The sequence below is a fragment of the Biomphalaria glabrata genome, chromosome 1 (assembly GCF_947242115.1).
Source record: "Biomphalaria glabrata chromosome 1, xgBioGlab47.1, whole genome shotgun sequence".
NCBI lineage: Eukaryota > Metazoa > Mollusca > Gastropoda > Planorbidae > Biomphalaria > Biomphalaria glabrata.
This window is the reverse complement of record NC_074711.1, coordinates 36,905,812-36,932,146: the sequence shown is the minus strand read 5'-3', so window position 1 is coordinate 36,932,146 and position 26,335 is coordinate 36,905,812. Positions and strand designations below refer to the sequence as shown.

At 41.9% G+C, this 26,335-nt stretch overlaps 1 protein-coding gene across 1 annotated transcript in view; it reads right to left on the bottom strand.

The window, feature by feature from the left end:
* Positions 1-23,873: 23,873 nt before the first annotated feature.
* The window catches only part of LOC106071503 (mucin-2-like), a 58,721-nt gene continuing 56,259 nt past the window's right edge, over positions 23,874-26,335 (bottom strand). The window contains exon 30 of the mRNA XM_013231627.2: positions 23,874-25,747. Within this exon, the coding sequence (XP_013087081.2) occupies positions 25,591-25,747 (157 nt within the window). The 3' untranslated portion in view covers positions 23,874-25,590. The remainder of the gene's footprint in view (positions 25,748-26,335) is intronic.

The window sequence follows — 26,335 nt, the reverse complement described above, 5'->3', positions numbered from 1 at the left end:
ACGAACTCCTTCAGTCCTGGACTTAGTGTCGACAACTCGAGCTGACACGAACTCCTTCAGTCCTGGACTTAGTGTCGACAACTCGAGCTCACACGAACTCCTTCAGTCCTGGACTTAGTGTCGACAACTCGAGCTCACACGAACTCCTTCAGTCCTGGACTTAGTGTCGACATCTCGAGCTCACACGAACTCCTTCAGTCCTGGACTTAGTGTCGACATCTCGAGCTCACACGAACTCCTTCAGTCCTGGACTTAGTGTCGACATCTCGAGCTCACACGAACTCCTTCAGTCCTGGACTTAGTGTCGACAACTCGAGCTCACACGAACTCCTTCAGTCCTGGACTTAGTGTCGACAACTCGAGCTGACACGAACTCCTTCAGTCCTGGACTTAGTGTCGACAACTCGAGCTCACACGAACTCCTTCAGTCCTGGACTTAGTGTCGACAACTCGAGCTGACACGAACTCCTTCAGTCCTGGACTTAGTGTCGACAACTCGAGCTCACACGAACTCCTTCAGTCCTGGACTTAGTGTCGACAACTCGAGCTGACACGAACTCCTTCAGTCCTGGACTTAGTGTCGACAACTCGAGCTCACACGAACTCCTTCAGTCCTGGACTTAGTGTCGACAACTCGAGCTTACACGAACTCCTTCAGTCCTGGACTTAGTGTCGACAACTCGAGCTCACACGAACTCCTTCAGTCCTGGACTTAGTGTCGACAACTCGAGCTGACACAAACTCCTTCAGTCCTGGACTTAGTGTCGACAACTCGAGCTGACACGAACTCCTTCAGTCCTGGACTTAGTGTCGACATCTCGAGCTCACACGAACTCCTTCAGTCCTGGACTTAGTGTCGACAACTCGAGCTCACACGAACTCCTTCAGTCCTGGACTTAGTGTCGACAACTCGAGCTCACACGAACTCCTTCAGTCCTGGACTTAGTGTCGACAACTCGAGCTGACACGAACTCCTTCAGTCCTGGACTTAGTGTCGACAACTCGAGCTCACACGAACTCCTTCAGTCCTGGACTTAGTGTCGACAACTCGAGCTCACACGAATTCCTTCAGTCCTGGACTTAGTGTCGACAACTCGAGCTCACACGAACTCCTTCAGTCCTGGACTTAGTGTCGACAACTCGAGCTCACACGAACTCCTTCAGTCCTGGACTTAGTGTCGACAACTCGAGCTCACACGAACTCCTTCAGTCCTGGACTTAGTGTCGACATCTCGAGCTCACACGAACTCCTTCAGTCCTGGACTTAGTGTCGACATCTCGAGCTCACACGAACTCCTTCAGTCCTGGACTTAGTGTCGACATCTCGAGCTCACACGAACTCCTTCAGTCCTGGACTTAGTGTCGACAACTCGAGCTCACACGAACTCCTTCAGTCCTGGACTTAGTGTCGACAACTCGAGCTGACACGAACTCCTTCAGTCCTGGACTTAGTGTCGACAACTCGAGCTCACACGAACTCCTTCAGTCCTGGACTTAGTGTCGACAACTCGAGCTGACACGAACTCCTTCAGTCCTGGACTTAGTGTCGACAACTCGAGCTCACACGAACTCCTTCAGTCCTGGACTTAGTGTCGACAACTCGAGCTGACACGAACTCCTTCAGTCCTGGACTTAGTGTCGACAACTCGAGCTCACACGAACTCCTTCAGTCCTGGACTTAGTGTCGACAACTCGAGCTTACACGAACTCCTTCAGTCCTGGACTTAGTGTCGACAACTCGAGCTCACACGAACTCCTTCAGTCCTGGACTTAGTGTCGACAACTCGAGCTGACACAAACTCCTTCAGTCCTGGACTTAGTGTCGACAACTCGAGCTGACACGAACTCCTTCAGTCCTGGACTTAGTGTCGACATCTCGAGCTCACACGAACTCCTTCAGTCCTGGACTTAGTGTCGACAACTCGAGCTCACACGAACTCCTTCAGTCCTGGACTTAGTGTCGACAACTCGAGCTCACACGAACTCCTTCAGTCCTGGACTTAGTGTCGACAACTCGAGCTGACACGAACTCCTTCAGTCCTGGACTTAGTGTCGACAACTCGAGCTCACACGAACTCCTTCAGTCCTGGACTTAGTGTCGACAACTCGAGCTCACACGAATTCCTTCAGTCCTGGACTTAGTGTCGACAACTCGAGCTCACACGAACTCCTTCAGTCCTGGACTTAGTGTCGACAACTCGAGCTCACACGAACTCCTTCAGTCCTGGACTTAGTGTCGACATCTCGAGCTGACACGAACTCCTTCAGTCCTGGACTTAGTGTCGACAACTCGAGCTCACACGAACTCCTTCAGTCCTGGACTTAGTGTCGACAACTCGAGCTCACACGAACTCCTTCAGTCCTGGACTTAGTGTCGACAACTCGAGCTCACACGAACTCCTTCAGTCCTGGACTTAGTGTCGACAACTCGAGCTGACACGAACTCCTTCAGTCCTGGACTTAGTGTCGACAACTCGAGCTCACACGAACTCCTTCAGTCCTGGACTTAGTGTCGACAACTCGAGCTCACACGAACTCCTTCAGTCCTGGACTTAGTGTCGACAACTCGAGCTCACACGAACTCCTTCAGTCCTGGACTTAGTGTCGACAACTCGAGCTGACACGAACTCCTTCAGTCCTGGACTTAGTGTCGACATCTCGAGCTCACACGAACTCCTTCAGTCCTGGACTTAGTGTCGACAACTCGAGCTGACACGATTTCTTTCAGTCCTGGACTTAGTGTCGACAACTCGAGCTCACACGAACACTTTCAGTCCTGGACTTAGTGTCGACAACACGAGCTCACACGAACTCCTTCAGTCCTGGACTTAGTGTCGACAACTCGAGCTCACACGAACTCCTTCAGTCCTGGACTTAGTGTCGACATCTCGAGCTCACACGAACTCCTTCAGTCCTGGACTTAGTGTCGACAACTCGAGCTCACACGAACTCCTTCAGTCCTGGACTTAGTGTCGACAACTCGAGCTCACACGAACTCCTTCAGTCCTGGACTTAGTGTCGACATCTCGAGCTCACACGAACTCCTTCAGTCCTGGACTTAGTGTCGACATCTCGAGCTCACACGAACTCCTTCAGTCCTGGACTTAGTGTCGACATCTCGAGCTCACACGAACTCCTTCAGTCCTGGACTTAGTGTCGACAACTCGAGCTCACACGAACTCCTTCAGTCCTGGACTTAGTGTCGACAACTCGAGCTGACACGAACTCCTTCAGTCCTGGACTTAGTGTCGACAACTCGAGCTTACACGAACTCCTTCAGTCCTGGACTTAGTGTCGACAACTCGAGCTGACACGAACTCCTTCAGTCCTGGACTTAGTGTCGACAACTCGAGCTCACACGAACTCCTTCAGTCCTGGACTTAGTGTCGACAACTCGAGCTGACACGAACTCCTTCAGTCCTGGACTTAGTGTCGACAACTCGAGCTCACACGAACTCCTTCAGTCCTGGACTTAGTGTTGACAACTCGAGCTCACACGAACTCCTTCAGTCCTGGACTTAGTGTCGACAACTCGAGCTCACACGAACTCCTTCAGTCCTGGACTTAGTGTCGACAACTCGAGCTGACACGAACTCCTTCAGTCCTGGACTTAGTGTCGACAACTCGAGCTGACACGAACTCCTTCAGTCCTAGACTTAGTGTCGACATCTCGAGCTCACACGAACTCCTTCAGTCCTGGACTTAGTGTCGACAACTCGAGCTCACACGAACTCCTTCAGTCCTGGACTTAGTGTCGACAACTCGAGCTCACACGAACTTCTTCAGTCCTGGACTTAGTGTCGACAACTCGAGCTGACACGAACTCCTTCAGTCCTGGACTTAGTGTCGACATCTCGAGCTCACACGAACTCCTTCAGTCCTGGACTTAGTGTCGACAACTCGAGCTGACACGAACTCCTTCAGTCCTGGACTTAGTGTCGACAACTCGAGCTCACACGAACTCCTTCAGTCCTGGACTTAGTGTCGACAACTCGAGCTCACACGAACTCCTTCAGTCCTGGACTTAGTGTCGACAACTCGAGCTCACACGAACTCCTTCAGTCCTGGACTTAGTGTCGACATCTCGAGCTGACACGAACTCCTTCAGTCCTGGACTTAGTGTCGACAACTCGAGCTCACACGAACTCCTTCAGTCCTGGACTTAGTGTCGACAACTCGAGCTCACACGAACTCCTTCAGTCCTGGACTTAGTGTCGACAACTCGAGCTCACACGAACTCCTTCAGTCCTGGACTTAGTGTCGACAACTCGAGCTGACACGAACTCCTTCAGTCCTGGACTTAGTGTCGACAACTCGAGCTCACACGAACTCCTTCAGTCCTGGACTTAGTGTCGACAACTCGAGCTCACACGAACTCCTTCAGTCCTGGACTTAGTGTCGACAACTCGAGCTGACACGAACTCCTTCAGTCCTGGACTTAGTGTCGACAACTCGAGCTGACACGAACTCCTTCAGTCCTGGACTTAGTGTCGACAACTCGAGCTCACACGAACTCCTTCAGTCCTGGACTTAGTGTCGACAACTCGAGCTCACACGAACTCCTTCAGTCCTGGACTTAGTGTCGACAACTCGAGCTCACACGAACTCCTTCAGTCCTGGACTTAGTGTCGACAACTCGAGCTCACACGAACTCCTTCAGTCCTGGACTTAGTGTCGACAACTCGAGCTGACACGAACTCCTTCAGTCCTGGACTTAGTGTCGACAACTCGAGCTGACACGAACTCCTTCAGTCCTGGACTTAGTGTCGACAACTCGAGCTCACACGAACTCCTTCAGTCCTGGACTTAGTGTCGACAACTCGAGCTCACACGAACTCCTTCAGTCCTGGACTTAGTGTCGACAACTCGAGCTGACACGAACTCCTTCAGTCCTGGACTTAGTGTCGACAACTCGAGCTGACACGAACTCCTTCAGTCCTGGACTTAGTGTCGACAACTCGAGCTCACACGAACTCCTTCAGTCCTGGACTTAGTGTCGACAACTCGAGCTGACACGAACTCCTTCAGTCCTGGACTTAGTGTCGACAACTCGAGCTCACACGAACTCCTTCAGTCCTGGACTTAGTGTCGACAACTCGAGCTGACACGAACTCCTTCAGTCCTGGACTTAGTGTCGACAACTCGAGCTGACACGAACTCCTTCAGTCCTGGACTTAGTGTCGACAACTCGAGCTGACACGAACTCCTTCAGTCCTGGACTTAGTGTCGACAACTCGAGCTGACACGAACTCCTTCAGTCCTGGACTTAGTGTCGACAACTCGAGCTGACACGAACTCCTTCAGTCCTGGACTTAGTGTCGACAACTCGAGCTCACACGAACTCCTTCAGTCCTGGACTTAGTGTCGACAACTCGAGCTCACACGAACTCCTTCAGTCCTGGACTTAGTGTCGACAACTCGAGCTCACACGAACTCCTTCAGTCCTGGACTTAGTGTCGACAACTCGAGCTCACACGAACTCCTTCAGTCCTGGACTTAGTGTCGACAACTCGAGCTCACACGAACTCCTTCAGTCCTGGACTTAGTGTCGACAACTCGAGCTCACACGAACTCCTTCAGTCCTGGACTTAGTGTCGACAACTCGAGCTCACACGAACTCCTTCAGTCCTGGACTTAGTGTCGACAACTCGAGCTCACACGAACTCCTTCAGTCCTGGACTTAGTGTCGACAACTCGAGCTCACACGAACTCCTTCAGTCCTGGACTTAGTGTCGACAACTCGAGCTCACACGAACTCCTTCAGTCCTGGACTTAGTGTCGACATCTCGAGCTGACACGAACTCCTTCAGTCCTGGACTTAGTGTCGACAACTCGAGCTCACACGAACTCCTTCAGTCCTGGACTTAGTGTCGACAACTCGAGCTCACACGAACTCCTTCAGTCCTGGACTTAGTGTCGACAACTCGAGCTCACACGAACTCCTTCAGTCCTGGACTTAGTGTCGACAACTCGAGCTGACACGAACTCCTTCAGTCCTGGACTTAGTGTCGACAACTCGAGCTCACACGAACTCCTTCAGTCCTGGACTTAGTGTCGACAACTCGAGCTCACACGAACTCCTTCAGTCCTGGACTTAGTGTCGACAACTCGAGCTCACACGAACTCCTTCAGTCCTGGACTTAGTGTCGACAACTCGAGCTGACACGAACTCCTTCAGTCCTGGACTTAGTGTCGACATCTCGAGCTCACACGAACTCCTTCAGTCCTGGACTTAGTGTCGACAACTCGAGCTGACACGATTTCTTTCAGTCCTGGACTTAGTGTCGACAACTCGAGCTCACACGAACACTTTCAGTCCTGGACTTAGTGTCGACAACACGAGCTCACACGAACTCCTTCAGTCCTGGACTTAGTGTCGACAACTCGAGCTCACACGAACTCCTTCAGTCCTGGACTTAGTGTCGACATCTCGAGCTCACACGAACTCCTTCAGTCCTGGACTTAGTGTCGACAACTCGAGCTCACACGAACTCCTTCAGTCCTGGACTTAGTGTCGACAACTCGAGCTCACACGAACTCCTTCAGTCCTGGACTTAGTGTCGACATCTCGAGCTCACACGAACTCCTTCAGTCCTGGACTTAGTGTCGACATCTCGAGCTCACACGAACTCCTTCAGTCCTGGACTTAGTGTCGACATCTCGAGCTCACACGAACTCCTTCAGTCCTGGACTTAGTGTCGACAACTCGAGCTCACACGAACTCCTTCAGTCCTGGACTTAGTGTCGACAACTCGAGCTGACACGAACTCCTTCAGTCCTGGACTTAGTGTCGACAACTCGAGCTTACACGAACTCCTTCAGTCCTGGACTTAGTGTCGACAACTCGAGCTGACACGAACTCCTTCAGTCCTGGACTTAGTGTCGACAACTCGAGCTCACACGAACTCCTTCAGTCCTGGACTTAGTGTCGACAACTCGAGCTGACACGAACTCCTTCAGTCCTGGACTTAGTGTCGACAACTCGAGCTCACACGAACTCCTTCAGTCCTGGACTTAGTGTTGACAACTCGAGCTCACACGAACTCCTTCAGTCCTGGACTTAGTGTCGACAACTCGAGCTCACACGAACTCCTTCAGTCCTGGACTTAGTGTCGACAACTCGAGCTGACACGAACTCCTTCAGTCCTGGACTTAGTGTCGACAACTCGAGCTGACACGAACTCCTTCAGTCCTAGACTTAGTGTCGACATCTCGAGCTCACACGAACTCCTTCAGTCCTGGACTTAGTGTCGACAACTCGAGCTCACACGAACTCCTTCAGTCCTGGACTTAGTGTCGACAACTCGAGCTCACACGAACTTCTTCAGTCCTGGACTTAGTGTCGACAACTCGAGCTGACACGAACTCCTTCAGTCCTGGACTTAGTGTCGACATCTCGAGCTCACACGAACTCCTTCAGTCCTGGACTTAGTGTCGACAACTCGAGCTGACACGAACTCCTTCAGTCCTGGACTTAGTGTCGACAACTCGAGCTCACACGAACTCCTTCAGTCCTGGACTTAGTGTCGACAACTCGAGCTCACACGAACTCCTTCAGTCCTGGACTTAGTGTCGACAACTCGAGCTCACACGAACTCCTTCAGTCCTGGACTTAGTGTCGACATCTCGAGCTGACACGAACTCCTTCAGTCCTGGACTTAGTGTCGACAACTCGAGCTCACACGAACTCCTTCAGTCCTGGACTTAGTGTCGACAACTCGAGCTCACACGAACTCCTTCAGTCCTGGACTTAGTGTCGACAACTCGAGCTCACACGAACTCCTTCAGTCCTGGACTTAGTGTCGACAACTCGAGCTGACACGAACTCCTTCAGTCCTGGACTTAGTGTCGACAACTCGAGCTCACACGAACTCCTTCAGTCCTGGACTTAGTGTCGACAACTCGAGCTCACACGAACTCCTTCAGTCCTGGACTTAGTGTCGACAACTCGAGCTGACACGAACTCCTTCAGTCCTGGACTTAGTGTCGACAACTCGAGCTGACACGAACTCCTTCAGTCCTGGACTTAGTGTCGACAACTCGAGCTCACACGAACTCCTTCAGTCCTGGACTTAGTGTCGACAACTCGAGCTGACACGAACTCCTTCAGTCCTGGACTTAGTGTCGACAACTCGAGCTGACACGAACTCCTTCAGTCCTGGACTTAGTGTCGACAACTCGAGCTCACACGAACTCCTTCAGTCCTGGACTTAGTGTCGACAACTCGAGCTCACACGAACTCCTTCAGTCCTGGACTTAGTGTCGACAACTCGAGCTCACACGAACTCCTTCAGTCCTGGACTTAGTGTCGACAACTCGAGCTCACACGAACTCCTTCAGTCCTGGACTTAGTGTCGACAACTCGAGCTGACACGAACTCCTTCAGTCCTGGACTTAGTGTCGACAACTCGAGCTGACACGAACTCCTTCAGTCCTGGACTTAGTGTCGACAACTCGAGCTCACACGAACTCCTTCAGTCCTGGACTTAGTGTCGACAACTCGAGCTCACACGAACTCCTTCAGTCCTGGACTTAGTGTCGACAACTCGAGCTGACACGAACTCCTTCAGTCCTGGACTTAGTGTCGACAACTCGAGCTGACACGAACTCCTTCAGTCCTGGACTTAGTGTCGACAACTCGAGCTCACACGAACTCCTTCAGTCCTGGACTTAGTGTCGACAACTCGAGCTGACACGAACTCCTTCAGTCCTGGACTTAGTGTCGACAACTCGAGCTCACACGAACTCCTTCAGTCCTGGACTTAGTGTCGACAACTCGAGCTGACACGAACTCCTTCAGTCCTGGACTTAGTGTCGACAACTCGAGCTGACACGAACTCCTTCAGTCCTGGACTTAGTGTCGACAACTCGAGCTGACACGAACTCCTTCAGTCCTGGACTTAGTGTCGACAACTCGAGCTGACACGAACTCCTTCAGTCCTGGACTTAGTGTCGACAACTCGAGCTGACACGAACTCCTTCAGTCCTGGACTTAGTGTCGACAACTCGAGCTCACACGAACTCCTTCAGTCCTGGACTTAGTGTCGACAACTCGAGCTCACACGAACTCCTTCAGTCCTGGACTTAGTGTCGACAACTCGAGCTCACACGAACTCCTTCAGTCCTGGACTTAGTGTCGACAACTCGAGCTCACACGAACTCCTTCAGTCCTGGACTTAGTGTCGACAACTCGAGCTCACACGAACTCCTTCAGTCCTGGACTTAGTGTCGACAACTCGAGCTCACACGAACTCCTTCAGTCCTGGACTTAGTGTCGACAACTCGAGCTCACACGAACTCCTTCAGTCCTGGACTTAGTGTCGACAACTCGAGCTCACACGAACTCCTTCAGTCCTGGACTTAGTGTCGACAACTCGAGCTCACACGAACTCCTTCAGTCCTGGACTTAGTGTCGACAACTCGAGCTCACACGAACTCCTTCAGTCCTGGACTTAGTGTCGACATCTCGAGCTGACACGAACTCCTTCAGTCCTGGACTTAGTGTCGACAACTCGAGCTCACACGAACTCCTTCAGTCCTGGACTTAGTGTCGACATCTCGAGCTCACACGAACTCCTTCAGTCCTGGACTTAGTGTCGACATCTCGAGCTCACACGAACTCCTTCAGTCCTGGACTTAGTGTCGACATCTCGAGCTCACACGAACTCCTTCAGTCCTGGACTTAGTGTCGACTCACACGAACTCCTTCAGTCCTGGACTTAGTGTCGACATCTCGAGCTCACACGAACTCCTTCAGTCCTGGACTTAGTGTCGACATCTCGAGCTCACACGAACTCCTTCAGTCCTGGACTTAGTGTCGACATCTCGAGCTCACACGAACTCCTTCAGTCCGGGACTTAGTGTCGACATCTCGAGCTCACACGAACTCCTTCAGTCCTGGACTTAGTGTCGACAACTCGAGCTCACACGAACTCCTTCAGTCCTGGACTTAGTGTCGACATCTCGAGCTCACACGAACTCCTTCAGTCCTGGACTTAGTGTCGACATCTCGAGCTCACACGAACTCCTTCAGTCCTGGACTTAGTGTCGACAACTCGAGCTCACACGAACTCCTTCAGTCCTGGACTTAGTGTCGACAATTCGAGCTCACACGAACTCCTTCAGTCCTGGACTTAGTGTCGACAACTCGAGCTCACACGAACTCCTTCAGTCCTGGACTTAGTGTCGACAACTCGAGCTGACACGAACTCCTTCAGTCCTGGACTTAGTGTCGACATCTCGAGCTCACACGAACTCCTTCAGTCCTGGACTTAGTGTCGACAACTCGAGCTCACACGAACTCCTTCAGTCCTGGACTTAGTGTCGACAACTCGAGCTCACACGAACTCCTTCAGTCCTGGACTTAGTGTCGACAACTCGCGCTCATACGAACTCCTTCAGTCCTGGAATTAGTGTCGAAATCTCGAGCTCACACGAACTCCTTCAGTCCTGGACTTAGTGTCGACAACTCGAGCTCACACGAACTCCTTCAGTCCTGGACTTAGTGTCGACAACTCGAGCTGACACGAACTCCTTCAGTCCTGGACTTAGTGTCGACAACTCGAGCTCACACGAACTCCTTCAGTCCTGGACTTAGTGTCGACAACTCGAGCTCATACGAACTCCTTCAGTCCTGGAATTAGTGTCGAAATCTCGAGCTCACACGAACTCCTTCAGTCCTGGACTTAGTGTCGACAACTCGAGCTCACACGAACTCCTTCAGTCCTGGACTTAGTGTCGACAACTCGAGCTCACACGAACTCCTTCAGTCCTGGACTTAGTGTCGACAACTCGAGCTCACACGAACTCCTTCAGTCCTGGACTTAGTGTCGACAACTCGAGCTCATACGAACTCCTTCAGTCCTGGAATTAGTGTCGAAATCTCGAGCTCACACGAACTCCTTCAGTCCTGGACTTAGTGTCGACAACTCGAGCTCACACGAACTCCTTCAGTCCTGGACTTAGTGTCGACAACTCGAGCTCACACGAACTCCTTCAGTCCTGGACTTAGTGTCGACAACTCGAGCTCACACGAACTCCTTCAGTCCTGGACTTAGTGTCGACATCTCGAGCTGACACGAACTCCTTCAGTCCTGGACTTAGTGTCGACAACTCGAGCTGACACGAACTCCTTCAGTCCTGGACTTAGTGTCGACAACTCGAGCTCACACGAACTCCTTCAGTCCTGGACTTAGTGTCGACAACTCGAGCTGACACGAACTCCTTCAGTGGCGTAGCTAGGAATCTGCCATCATTTCGGGGCCCGGGTTCTTGACCTCTTTGGGGCCCGGGTTCTTGACCTCTTTGGGGCCCGGGTTCTTGACCTCTTTGGGGCCCGGGTTCTTGACCTCTTTGGGGCCCGGGTTCTTGACCTCTTTGGGGGCCCCTGCATTTTGCGTTATTATTTAATGTAAAAAAAAAAAAGTTTCGAACACTCATGTGGGGGCCAGAGGGGGGATTTACAATTTCTTCCCCTTCTGCCCCTCCCCCCACCTTAGCTACGCCACTGCTCAGTCGTAAGAGAACTCATGGCTCATCTCGTAATGGACGAGGTCAGAAACTGGGCTGTAGATGTAGTCGGAACGTTGTTGCAGACACGTCAGTTCTCTCCCTCTTCACGGAGCATGTTTGCACCAAAAGAAACGGCCATAGTGGCCTGCCAGCTGCGTGAGTCTAGAATAATCTGCTTTAATAACTCTTACTGAAATAGACCCTTGCTCCAAACAAATCTAACAAATTATTCTGATCAAGTTTTGCAAAAGAAGTAACTACATTTTTTTTGAATAAACACATTAATTTAACCAGACAACATGGTATTATCAAAGTCTCAACTCAATAGTTTGCTGGGGCCGCTCGGTAACGCTCATTACGCCATTGTTCCCATTACGTTGTTAAAAATGAAGTCACAGGGGGGTGGTACCCAGGGTCCAGGGCCAGAAGGGTCTTGCGAGGTAATACACTGGTAATTGTCCGTTCTATTGTCAGGCCTAACAATGGAGTAATCTACCGCTACTTGACCAGGTGAAACCCGATAGACAGCGGTTTAGCCGGTTCCAGACAGACATCGACAATACTCGGTCACGTGATGCGTGCTAAGATGGAGGTTAATTTTCTGGATGTCAAGTGCGCGCCATGATGGAATGGACTCAGTGTAGTATTCCCCCCCCCCCTTCCACCTTTTTTATTACTATATTAAGAGGACTTTGCCGTGAGCGGCTGATAGCTATGGCAGTTCCATGTCACCTGCCAGTGTCATTTGTCATTGCGACTTTTGACGGGAAGATTTCTCACTGATTAGTTTGTCATCGTTATTCAAACATTGTCCTGTATTGATTGTTTGAACTGAACCAGCTCTCTAGACAATTCTGATATTGGTAAAAGACAGGATTTTATTACAAAAAAAGTACAACTTATAAATGGTGAAAACACTTGTAACAACATTTGATAAATGGCAAGTGTTATCAAGTTTGTTTCATTTCATGACATTTCGGGCTCGATACGTTCCATATCTCTAATTAGTACCAGACACACAGATTGACTTCATACAAGCTTTGTACAAAAAATCGAATGTTAAATATATTGAAATGTCTAATTGTCATGTAAAAATGGGTAGCGCTTTAATTGCATTTTTATTTTCATGACACATTTCTTCTATTACTGATAGTAACCCCCTTTTTACTCATTCGCCAAAAAAAAAAGGGCTTTATTTCCATATTGAAATGTAGCAACTCATTGTCTTGTCCCTTCTTGGTAACTATTCTTGTCAATGTTCTAATCTCTTGGCGTTACGTAGCAATCTTTTCTTTGCGGCTCAGACTAAGAATGCCGCCATATTTGATTATATTTGTAATTTCCCAATGCTGTTTAAAGTTAAGTTCTATAGAAACAGCCACACACAACTCTATACAGCTTAAACATATTAGTTTATTTTTATACATAACAAAAAGGTGAAGGTCTGTGTTCGCTTTTCCTGGTAGTTTCTACATTTAGAAACTACTTTTCATTTCTTCGAATCTCCCATTTCACTAATGCACAATGAAATATTAAATGGTACAGAAACCTTTACGTTGATACAAAAAAGAAGACACTTCTGATGCAGGAAAATGCATACACAAGATGTCAAGGACACGGCCATCTCAACACAGCGGAAGAATTTTCAAAGAGCTAAATATAACTGTCAAATCACTTTGTTGAAAACTAAGAATTTTTTTTTTCTTACAAGAATATTGCCAAATCTGGATTCAGTTTGATTAAGGAAAGGACAGATATAAGCTTTGTAAAAAAAACAACTCGAATTTTAAATACATATTTGTAATATGCAGCATTGTATTTTTAAAACATTTATATTAGAAGTCTAAAAATGTGATATTTTTTTCAATATGTGTTTTGTTTGCATCGTAAACAAACAAATATCAAGGACAGAATAATTCGCTACTGAAGGATTTTCATGTTTTATTGTTTTATAAAACCTACAGAAAGTTCTTTTAAGAATCATTTTACAATATACTACGTTTAAGCTAAGTCGAAATGTATCAAACGATTTTATTCAAAGACAAAAATCAACAAATTAGATGGAAAAAGGAATATTATTTGGAAAAAATAGATAAAGAAAAAAAAAAGGAATTATCCCCCCCCCTTTTTTTTTCCCCTCTTGACTTTGTTTAATGATGGAACACCCCGGGGTGATACATCGAAATCTTTACTATGATGAACTAACAGCTCCAAGTAATGGCCACGGCCAGACATTGTCACTAGCGCCGTCTAAGCCGTGATCTGGCAAGAGACGGAAATAGATGAGAGCAGGGTGCTTAGCTATCTGCCGGGGAGATGAATGAGTTCTGGGGGAAAACACTGATTGAATGTCAGGCAAGTCTTGTAAAAGCTCCTCGGGGATCCAGTTAGATAGTTAAATAGCCCAGTCATCTAATGTCAAAATGTGCTCTTCTCAGAGTCAAAGAGAAGCGGTGGGAGGGAAAAACTAAGGTCGTTGAATGTTAGCTGTTTGGGCACGTATTGTCTTATTTTAAACAAAGATCATGGCTACGTGACTTGGAGCGCTCTGGGGTAAGAAGCACATCAAATATAACCGCGGGGCATTGTTTTAGCACCACCAATGATGCTGGCGCTAATGTGGGTGTGTACTCGAGAGGAAACAGGCGGGCTTCCAACTCCTCCTCACCTTCCTCTTCCGAGAGTTTTTCTCCCAACGAACCACGAATACCCCCCCCCCCCCATTGTTATGTGACTGGATTGTTCATTAGGGAGTATAAGTTTCACTTAAGACACGAGACAGGAGACAGAGTTTGGGCATTGTAAATTAAGCTAACGTCATTTTGTCTTGCTGTTCTTCTGTTATGGATCCTTTAACGTTAGGGCTGACCTTAGTGGCAGGAGTCTTCATAGCAGAATTAATCTAAAAATTTAAAGTTTTTTTTTCAGATTAGTATCTAGTTAAATAAATACATAGATCTAAATCTAATATAAATGTATCTGAATATCTAAATCTTTAACTTAATCTAAATTTATATCTGAACCTCTATCTATCTGTCTATCTATCTATCTATCTATCTATCTATCTATCTATCTATCTATCTATCTATCTATCTATCTATCAAGAACTAAATAAATAATTGACAAATTAATTTCCATATAAATGTTTAAAGAAAACCATTTGACATTTTTTTTTTTTTTTTTTTTTTTGTGAACAATTTTTCACTTGCAGATATTTATTGAAACTGTCTTGTGAAAAGTTAAGAATTCTCTTTATGTAGCTACACTATGTACGAATCAGAACCAATCATGTAGTGAATCTACACTTAACAACATTATATTAAGTATATCCATGTCAGAGTGAGTCCCTCGTTCAGTCCTGAAGGTCGGCACACAGTTTTCACTCAGGTGTCAGAAAAATCTCTTGTTGCCTTATCAATCTATTGCATTGTCTTTCAATTTGCTTTGCTTTTTTATTCAGGTGAGTGGCTGAGAGTCTGAGTCAATAAGAGATTCAACATGAGGCTCGAGTCATTGCTGCACAGAAACTGCAATCTAAACTCATTGTTTGGAGAGAGTCAATACCAATCACGTAAAAAGTATTTTCTTTATTCATGACACTGATCACCAATTTTATCTATAACGTCTTCACCTGTATCACCTAATATAGATCATATTTCATTCCTCCCACTATACGCAGGGTGTATAATGAAATATTACTTACATTTGTAAAAAGCTTTTATCAACTCACTCTGTCTGTCTGGTAAAATTGTTTTACACGTTATATCTCCCACACCAAATCTGGGATCAAGCTGAAATTTTACACAATTATTTCAATTTTACATTTTAAAGTATATTTTAGATCTTTTCTGAAACAGAAGTCAGTCTTGAGAGAAGAAAAAAAAAAGGTCATGTTAATATAGTAAAGTTCTCATTTCAGACCTTGCAATCTATAGGGCAGACGATGTTAAGGTCATCTGTTTCTTTGGCCAACAGTTAACGAGCAGATTGTCCTGTGGCCATCACAACGAGCAACCGCCTTTACTTTCCCCATTAGAGTTTGGGCGCCCTAAAAACTAATCACGAAATTCAAAATCCCAGTCTACACCGAGATTTGAACCCAGGGCCCGAGAACCCCACTAAGCCACCTCGCTTCTCGTGTTATTATACTTCAGTAAAACTGTGAATCATTGAGTGAAACTGGAAGCAGTGGTTAACAAGTTCTATTTGCTTGTCATTTTAGTACCAACTGTTCTACCCGTATGGAAGAAACCATTGATTCAATCGATGTGTCAGACCAAAAGAAAAAGTTTATCTTGACAAAAAACCTTCTCACTTTATTGATTCTTGGAATTTTTTTTTATAATCTTTTGTCATTTTTAACTTTTTGGCTTTCTGCCCGGGAAAGAAAGAAAACTCGATCAAATAAGTCTACAGCATCAATATGGCTATTTGACAAAGTGTTGTTCAAACTGAACGAAGCACCCCCCAGGTCTCGGGGTTTCCATTATGTCTGTGTTAGCTTTATTCTGTGGCAGCGATGGAAAACGGATTTTTTTTTGTTAGCTGACTGATTGAATCATTTGAGTACTCACCTTGTCTTAGTAAAACAAACTGTCATGACCGTCGCTAGAGGTGCGAAGATATAATTGGAGTAAAGATTTTAGCAAAGTGATGGCGTGCATTTGAATCAAAGCAGGCTGTTGAGGCTATTATTATCTATGATTTTCGCACGATATTTTTTTTAAACAAGCATCATGGGTGTAGTGATTTATTAGGAAAGAAAAACTATAACAACAAGAAAAAAATACTTTTTAAACAAAAAAAAAACATAGCTTTAAAATATTGTCATTGTATCAATAGTTTGGATCAGTCATGCAATTAAATTAGTAATAGACCTAGACCAACAACAATAAATCCGTGCAAATGATAATATTTTTTTACCAATTGTTTTTGTTTCATTCTTTTAGCTTTCTCCTAACACTAGGATCCTCTCACTTAACTGGACCAGGGAAATGGGGGGGGAGGGAATAAAGAAAGGGTTATCTGGGTGGATTGGTCATTGGTTTTTAAAGGCATTTCAAAAAAAAGGTGGGGAGGGAACTACCTGAATTCTAACTTATGACACACGCCACCTTGGGCTGACGTTCTAACCAGCCTGCTAGTGAGGTACTTATGACAAGAAAATTTTTTTTATTTCAATATAGAGCGGCGACCTACATAGGGGACTAACTCAGCTTATGCCACCACTTATGTCAAGTACAATTTTTTCCCTTGATCGAGATATAAAACTAAATAATTAATTACCATTAGTTAATTAATTGATTGGTTAATTTTTTTAAAAGTCTTAATGGGTTTTGGAGAAATAATGTGTTACCAGACAGACAGACAGACAGAATGAGTCGATATAAGCCTTGTAAAAACATTGCGTTAAATAAAAAATTTTTCCTAGAGTTGTCAATTTGTTAGACTTTGTATAAACTTTATAAGTATTAGTTTTAGGAGTCTCAAACAGTTTTGATGGTCTTTATTAATATATTCTTTCACCTTGTGTGATAATTAATAAACTCCAACAGTATCTAGTTTCTTGCAGTATCTGTAAACTCTTGAAGTTCCAATATATGTTTTAATACTCTATAGCAGCATGTAACTGACTAATTGGCGAAATCCTAATCGACCCTTAAACGTCTCTGTATCGACTATCGACCCTTAAACATCTCTGTATCGACCATCGACCCTTAAACATCTCTGTATCGACTATCGACCCTTAAACACCTCTGTATCGACTATCTTGATCGTATTTCGTTATGATTAACTATAAAATGTAAAACGACTTAAAAATAATATTTTAATAACTGACCTTAAATTGTATTTGAAATGCAACTAGTTTTAAAACAATAATTTCATGCTATTAAATTCGTCTAGTATCACTCTCATGCTCCATAACCATTATGTATCGCAACCATTATTTTTTATTTCCTGCCATTTTTGTTTAGAAAATACGACAACACATCACCAAGAGACCGAGTAATAGCCCCCAATTTCCCAGCTAGTCTTAAGTTAAAAGAACCGCTCCCATCAGAGATGAAAATTGTAACAGCAATCTTGACATCTCTTCCTAAGTTATTATTCTGTACATGCTAGCGATGTTTGACAAATGATTACGTCTGATGCTGAGGATTGAAGTGTGAACCTTAACACGCTATTTCAACTGGAATAATGCTAATAATGCATTCTTTGCATTCAACGCCCGCCATAGAATCGACATTTCGTTAGAATTATGTGCAGAGGAGAAAATGGCCGTATAAATTAGTCTAGTTAAAAGGTCACACGAGCAGGCTTGTACATTCGATCAGCCAATTTACTTTTAATAACAGGGGACACAATCCAATCGCTATGGGAAAACATTCCTTCTCTTATTCTTTTTTTTTTTTTTTTTGTATGTAAGCGCTATATTTCTGTGGCATTTTTCATCTCGAGTGATGATCTATTCCATTTGCAACTTCTTGTGGGACTAAAGAGGCCAATCCTTGATACAGAGCTGCGGTCACAGGTTTGGCCTCTGTAATCACGAACTCTATAACTTACCTTACATTCGGAAATTCCCGAACGCGATAGTCCTTTCAAAGCCGATATTGGACCAGGATCTAGAGTCCTAGACCTAGTTCTCCAGCCAAATTTAAATTTAATTCTTTTTTTTTACTTTGAAGAATTATAAGGGTCAAGTTAGAGTTTTCCAGAGTGGCCAATAAGTATGTAATTCTTTTCCCAGCGATATACATCAAATGTTAAATTTCCAGGAAAATCGTGATTACTCGTTAGAAATTCTTGTGGCACAACAAACTATTTTCTGTTTCAGCTTCTTATACAGTGGTGTTGCTAGGGATTTGCCATCCTTTGGGAGCCCGGGGGCTTGACCTCTTTGAGGATCCTTGCATTTTGACATTCGATATCATGGCATGACATTGTATTGATGATTTTTGGTGGAAAACTGGTTTCTGTTTCGTCAATGTATTAAATATCTTTATATCTTTTTTTTTCTTTTTTCTTCTTGTGTGAGGCTACATCCGAAATCAAGATGTTTCGTTTGTTAGCATTGTTTAAAATATTACTCTTAAAAACCACGAAAGGCTCACCACACCATGAAAGTTAGTAAGAAAAATTTATTATTCGTCAATTCATTGTCAAAAACAAGAAAGTCATCCTCTTTTGTTTAAAGCGTTTATAACGTTTATCTGACATTAGTTAAATATTCAAATGTTTCTTTTTATTTTACATAACTTCGAAACAAAACAAAGTCAAAACTTTGAAGCAAAGCAAAGACATAACCATAGACTTATATATATATACTACTACTCTGGAAACCGGAAATAAATTCTTATCCGCGACTGATTGATCGTGAACCATAGACATAAATAAATATAGACTGGCCGATTAAAGAGTTTTATGAAACGAAAATTTGTGACTTGCAATTTTGTGTACTTTATTATACAGCATTTATGAGCAGTATAAAAGTTAAGTATTCATATCATAGACATAAATAAATATAGACTGGCCAATAAAAGAGTTTTATGAAACGAAAATTTGTGACTTGCAATTTTGTGTACTTTATTATAAAGCATTTATGAGCAGTATAAAAGTTAAGTATTCATATCTATACACACCTATATATATTGTAAATAAGGAGGCAGCGTAGTTTTGTTTAATCTCTAAGAATGAAGATCATGCAACTTTTCATAATTCGGAAATCCGAATACAATAGATATATGGGAAAGGACCAATGGCGAACGCTTTTGTGCCAGCTTTTAGTTTAGAATTTATAACTCGGCAATGGTTAAACTTATTAAAAAAATGAAAACATCTGCGGACTCCTCAGCTATTGGGCGATAAAACAAAATTTGACTCTTTTTTCCATATCAGCTATTAAATTTATAATTCAAGTGAACTTGCGGTAAGGGTCGGACCTAATCAGCGAACGCAATTTTCGCGGGAGTCATAATGAGCGAAAGGCCGTAAAAAATAGCGAAATAGCATGTTAAAATATAGGAAATTATGCTTCTATTAGTTCTATCATCTAACTTCTTCCATGAAGCAGTATAACTATTGTCCTCCTTGTGGCATTAGGCCTAATTTTTTTTTTTCACTTTTCTTGTGCTCCACATCTTTCTATGCGTGTAACTGATGTCTATATATAGCCTACGAAACTTGCGATCAATTTTTTTCTTAAAAGAAAGAAAGAAACTACAAAATTCTATCTCGCCACCTCCCTATAGGCTAGTCCACGTCGTACTACTCTCCATTTCATAAACTCTCGTTACTGCGACTATTTTTTTTAAAGAACTTATGTTCAGTGCACCTAATGACCATCAGCTCGATCTCCCCCCCCCCACACACACACACGCTGATAGACCCAAAGGCAGATCCCGAATGCGATGGATTGATGATGTATGGAGACAGATCTACAACAGCTTGGGTTTCGGGCATGGATACGAAAGGCTCAGGAGAGATCTTGTAATTTTATACATGTATAGTATATGGTAATTCTTTTATTTATTACTAAATATATAGTTCGCGTTTTTTCCGATCCTGAAATTGAATATTTTCTCCTGGAAAACTCTTGGAAATCTCCTGAAATCCTAATCTCAGAATGGTGGGGGAACCCTATGAAAATGAATTCTGCACTTCTTTTAAACATTTATACACATATTAATATCATTAATTAGTAACAAGAGGTTAACCAGCCAGTTAAAAAAATGGAAAACAGCTAGAGATCTAAAAATTAAATTATATGTTACATAGGTTAGGGTTGAAAAAAATAACCTTTACTTCTTTTAATTACTTTACAAAACAACGCCTTGATCCAACTTTCTAAAAAATTTTCACATTTTTTGTAGTGTTAAAAAGTCTCCATGTCCAGTCTAGATATAGTATAGGCCTATATAAGTCTATGGACATAACTTTGAAACAAAACAAAGTCAAAACTTTGAAACAAAGCAAAGTCAAAACTTTAAAACAAAGCAAAGTCAAAACTTTAAAACAAAGCAAAGTCAAAACTTTGAAACAAAGCAAAGTCAAAACTTTGAAACAAAGCAAAGAAAACTTTCGGTTGAGCAAAAAAGCAATTTGAATCTTATCCTGAATGTTTTGACATATTGGCAATTAAAAGAATTTTTGTCTTCTTAAAAAATTTTAGAATTATAGAGAATGCTCTCAACAGCCTCTACGACATTCGTCATTAGATTCGATAATATAAATGTTATAGATTTAATAACTGTAGACGGAAGTTTGAGGAGTTATAAAGATATTTACAATTATCCATTTAAAAATATATGCATTTTTATACATATAATATGTGGGTATATATGATATAATACTTTAGTTTCAGCGGCTGGATGCATGTAGGTAGTGTATAATAGTGGAAGAGTTATGTACTGCTACATGGTTCTAAATGAATATCTAACACCTATGGTTAGAAAAAAAATTACAAAAAAATTGGGATATCCATTGTCTTAATTATTATTATTTTTTTCTTTTTTTTTAGGTATTACTAATTGCTTTAGATGGGTTACGAGATGTAACTTTCTTTTGTTGGTAGAAAAAAAAAGAAACTGATGTCCTTAAACAAATAAAATATTTGTAAGACCAGGGGAAATAAGAAACTAAAATATTAATGAAGCTGAAGATTTCTAATACTTTGTCTCCCTTGAAATTATTAAATCATTTTAGACGTCTCTCCCAAATCCTATCTAGCAATTACTTGAACGCTATTCCATTGCATTGTTCTTTTCTTTTTATCAAGTTTCTATATAATATAAATAAAAAAAAAAAGGTTGTTCACACAAAAATTAGACAAATATAATGTAAAGAAGGTATTGAGTTTTTTTTTATAATTTTAATATAGACGTCCTATTGTGCTATTAAGGTTTGAGCAATGTCATACAGCATGCATCAATATTGCGCTGATGCTCGAGTCTACCCATCTCTAATGGGTAAACGACATTAGCTGGGTGAAATAAACACAATATGTCTTTGTGCTGGCCACACGACACCCTTGTTAACCGTGGACTATAGAAACGAATGAGCTCAGACAATCAGTCCTTATAGATCGCAAGGTTTGAAAGGGGAGCTTAAAAATGATAACAATAAAATATTTGTGTTTCTAAATTTGTTTTTCTATTCTTCTTGGTCGTTTTCATGTTCTATGCTGATCACTCCTATATTTCAAATGAACTGAGTATCGGATTTCAGATCAGTCCTATAGGTCAAATGAACTGAGTGGTGGATTTCAGATCAGTCCTATATTTCAAATGAACTGAGTAGTGAATTTCAGATCAGTCCTATAGGTCAAATGAACTGAGTGGTGGATTTCAGATCAGTCATATAGTTCAAATGAACTGAGTAGTGAATTTCAGATCAGTCCTATAGTTCAAATGAACTGAGTAGTGAATTTCAGATCAGTCCTATAGTTCAAATGAACTGAGTAGTGAATTTCAGATCAGTCCTATAGTTCAAATGAACTGAGTAGTGAATTTCAGATCAGTCCTATAGGTCAAATGAACTGAGTAGTGAATTTCAGATCAGTCCTATAGTTCAAATGAACTGAGTAGTGAATTTCAGATCAGTCCTATATTTCAAATGAACTGAGTAGTGAATTTCAGATCAGTCCTATAGGTCAAATGAACTGAGTGGTGGATTTCAGATCAGTCCTATAGTTCAAATGAACTGAGTAGTGAATTTCAGATCAGTCCTATAGTTCAAATGAACTGAGTAGTGAATTTCAGATCAGTCCTATAGTTCAAATGAACTGAGTAGTGAATTTCAGATCAGTCCTATAGTTCAAATGAACTGAGTAGTGAATTTCAGATCAGTCCTATAGTTCAAATGAGCTGAGTAGTGGATTTCAGATCAGTCCTATAGTTCAAATGAACTGAGTAGTGGATTTCAGATCAGTCCTATAGTTCAAATGAACTGAGTGGTGGATTTCAGATCAGTCCTATAGTTCAAATGAACTGAGTAGTGAATTTCAGATCAGTCCTATAGTTCAAATGAACTGAGTAGTGGATTTCAGATCAGTCATATAGTTCAAATGAACTGAGTAGTGAATTTCAGATCAGTCATATAGTTCAAATGAACTGAGTAGTGAATTTCAGATCAGTCCTATAGTTCAAATGAACTGAGTAGTGAATTTCAGATCAGTCCTATAGTTCAAATGAACTGAGTAGTGAATTTCAGATCAGTCATATAGTTCAAATGAACTGAGTAGTGGATTTCAGATCAGTCCAATAGTTCAAATGAACTGAGTAGTGAATTTCAGATCAGTCCTATAGTTCAAATGAACTGAGTAGTGAATTTCAGATCAGTCCTATAGTTCAAATGAACTGAGTAGTGAATTTCAGATCAGTCCTATAGTTCAAATGAACTGAGTAGTGAATTTAAGATCAGTCCTATAGTTCAAATGAACTGAGTAGTGAATTTCAGATCAGTCCTATATTTCAAATGAACTGATTAGTGGATTTCAGATCAGTCCTATATTTCAAATGAACTGATTAGTGGATTTCAGATCAGTCCTATAGTTCAAATGAACTGATTAGTGAATTTAAGATCAGTCCTATAGTTCAAATGAATTGAGTAGTGGATTTCAGATCAGTCCTATAGTTCAAATGAACTGATTAGTGGATTTCAGATCAGGCAGTCCTTTATGTAGTTTTCGTACTAAACTATAGATATTTATTGTTTGATTCTGAAAAGACCTAATCATCGAGATTTTGTAACCTGGGAAATAGTTTTACTCGGGCAAAGATGTACAGAAGTCAAAGTACAGACTACATACCCACAAAGTGTCTAGTCATTGACTACAATGGCATAGAAATTCGGCAACGAAATAGAATTTTCGGTCGTATCAAGGACAACACAGTGCTATCTAAATCCAAACTACTCATGCTATGAGAGGTGGGGGTGGGAGGTCTGGAAAGTTTATGTGCTACTTTTTAGGTGTTCAGCAAGGACAACTAAGTTCGCTTAGGTTCTGAAGAGCTTCATGTCGCGCTGGCAAACACATTAAGTGTACCTTAAAAGTGGACAACCTGCAGCTTTCCTGCCGTCTATAATCAATGAGATCACCAACAAAATGTGCTGCAGCTACTTCTTTAAAGTCACAGGCCCGGACAATACATTGATATGCAGGGTGGGTAGGTAGGTAGATAAATAGATAGACATATAGATTCATTCATTGATTAATTTCTATAAATAGACAAATAGGTAGGTAGGTAGATCTAGATAGGTATGTAGATAGACAGAAAGAATGGGCGGGTGTGTTTGTAGATAGGTAGGTTACTAGGTAGGTAGGTAGACAGACAGATAGACATAGAACTCAACAAAGCTCATTTACTTTCTCAGTAATATTCTCGTTTTATTTTTCTTTTATATTTACCTAAAAGTTGTGTAAATAGATAATCAATAGATATTTTGGCTTTCATGTTTTTATAAAATCTCAAAAGCAACAAATTAAGTGAAATAGATTTCAGGATGATTTTTTTTTAAATCTATCAGTGAAATCCAATAAATTGTGACACAATAAATGTTACTTAGCCTACATCTTGACATTAAATGATTGGTGACATTTTGAAAAGCTTTAGAAAAATCCTCCATCTAATTCCAAAACCAAAATATATTGTTTTTCCTTGTGCTGACATTATCAAAAAACGAAGACATAGATTTGAACATTTTAATGGTTTGTCAGTGAAAGATGTAACAAAATTGGGGCCGGGGGGGGGGGGGGGGGGCTTATTCAGAGCAATGCTGTGATCCTTAATCTTCAGAGTCCAAGGCAATGCAATTTAAAAAAAAAAAATAATAAATAAAATAACTCTATATGTCTACAATGTGTTCTTTGCAACCCATTAAAATTGTCAATTTATAATTCCAATATCGTTCTGTAAATGTTAAGTAGAAAGTCTCTTTAGTGCTCTATAACAAAAGTTGAACTGAAATTGGAGGAGTAGTGTGCTTTCTGAATAGTGCTATATTCAGTGAGACGGTAAGTTGTAAACATGTTGTAATTTCTACACTGTACTCTTTAAAACTTTGCCTTTAATCATAATACATGCAAGAGTTAGTGGAGCATCATACACTGTAAATATTAAATATAATAATTATTTTTAAATGACATAGAGATTAATTTGATGCATACTATTTGAACAAAAAAAAATCTATATGTATAAAATAAAGTTAATAATTACATCTAAGGTGTTTTATAAATTCAAAAATTATATAAGCATTTATTGCAATATAAAAGAAAAGTTTACCAAAAGAACAAATAATTTCACAAAATTTTTCCAAAGTGGCCTAAACAAGCAATCAGTTTTTAGCTTTAAAATCAAACTATTCTTACATGACAATCTGTAAAATTTTGTTTGCTCTTCAGATACAGGTCTAACAGGTTTCCCTTATTTTATCTCACTAACAATAGCAGGTTAGTCCAGAAAATAGAGAAAAACAAATAGTATAAAATGAAAGACAGTGAATGCTAAAAGACATTGAAAACTTTGATTTATTTATGTCATACAAGGTAAAGACCAAAATGTAGATTTGAAATAACATATATATTATTTTTTTTATTCCATTCCTTGCAAGACAAAAAGATGTGTGTTTAAAATGTCTTGCCGTTTAATATTTAGTATTTCACCTTCACATTATAAATATAAAATAATAAGCCTATAGATGTTCAATATATTCATAAGTATATTATCAATTTATACAATTAACTTACATAAAAAAATAAATAACCAAACAAAACAAAATATGAAATAAAGTATTTTAACTAATTTAAAATTTAAATAAATTTTCTAATATGTAATTTCATATGCAATCATCTTAGAGACAGTATAGACTTAAACTTCTACGAATACTAATTAAAAACCAACTAATAATATACTCTCCCAGCGTCAGTTGTGGGATGGTTTCCATTATTACCAGTTCTGTTTAGTTCAAGTTGAAAACAAAATGTTTTATTTCCTTTCTTAAGCACTTTATTTCATTGTTTCTTGAAGGGATCTTGGAGTAAAGGGATGCTGATATTGTTTGTCTTGTTTATTCCAATGATCAATTAAAAGTTGGGTTGTATGCAGCTGCCAGACGATCTCCCTTTGGATCCTCTGAAATCACATGACCAGATGATGTCTGTGCCACTCTAGCTCCAGAGAAGTCAACACTGGAAGTGTCAGAGTTATCTCGCGAGAGATACCTGTGCTTCTTTTTTCTGTCAAAATAAAATCTTACAAAATAAAAAAAGATGCAATAGAGAAGGGACAGGAGCAAAAGAGTGAAAGAAATTATCAGATAAAAAGAAAGATAAAGAAAAATACAAGAGAAGTTGGCTTTATTCATTTCTTTAAAAAAATTATGTTTTGTTATTATTTTTTACTTTTTTCAAGAGTTCTAATTATGCCTGGTCATGTGGTATGCGCTTCGTACTGTTGTTTGATGGTCTTGATCATCTCAGGTCCAATCCCTGCCCACTGTCATCCTCCTTCAACCTGAGGAAGGTTTGGGCTATGATGTGGTAATCTTCTAATCTGACCATCCAAAATATAAACGTCGAAGTATTAATGTTTATCTCTGACACCAGGAAAAAAAGTATTAAAAAACACTTAAAAAATGGCCATCTGAAATTGTCAGGCTTAACCTTAGACTGAGACCATGAACTGTGATGAGATTTTAGTGATTCAAACATCTACTTTCTATCACAAAATTCACTTCATGATCCAGATTTCCTTCCTTCTTGCAGACCTGAGGCACAGGGTGTTATTGGAAAGACAAAGCTTGTAAGATTTTTTTTTAGAAATCT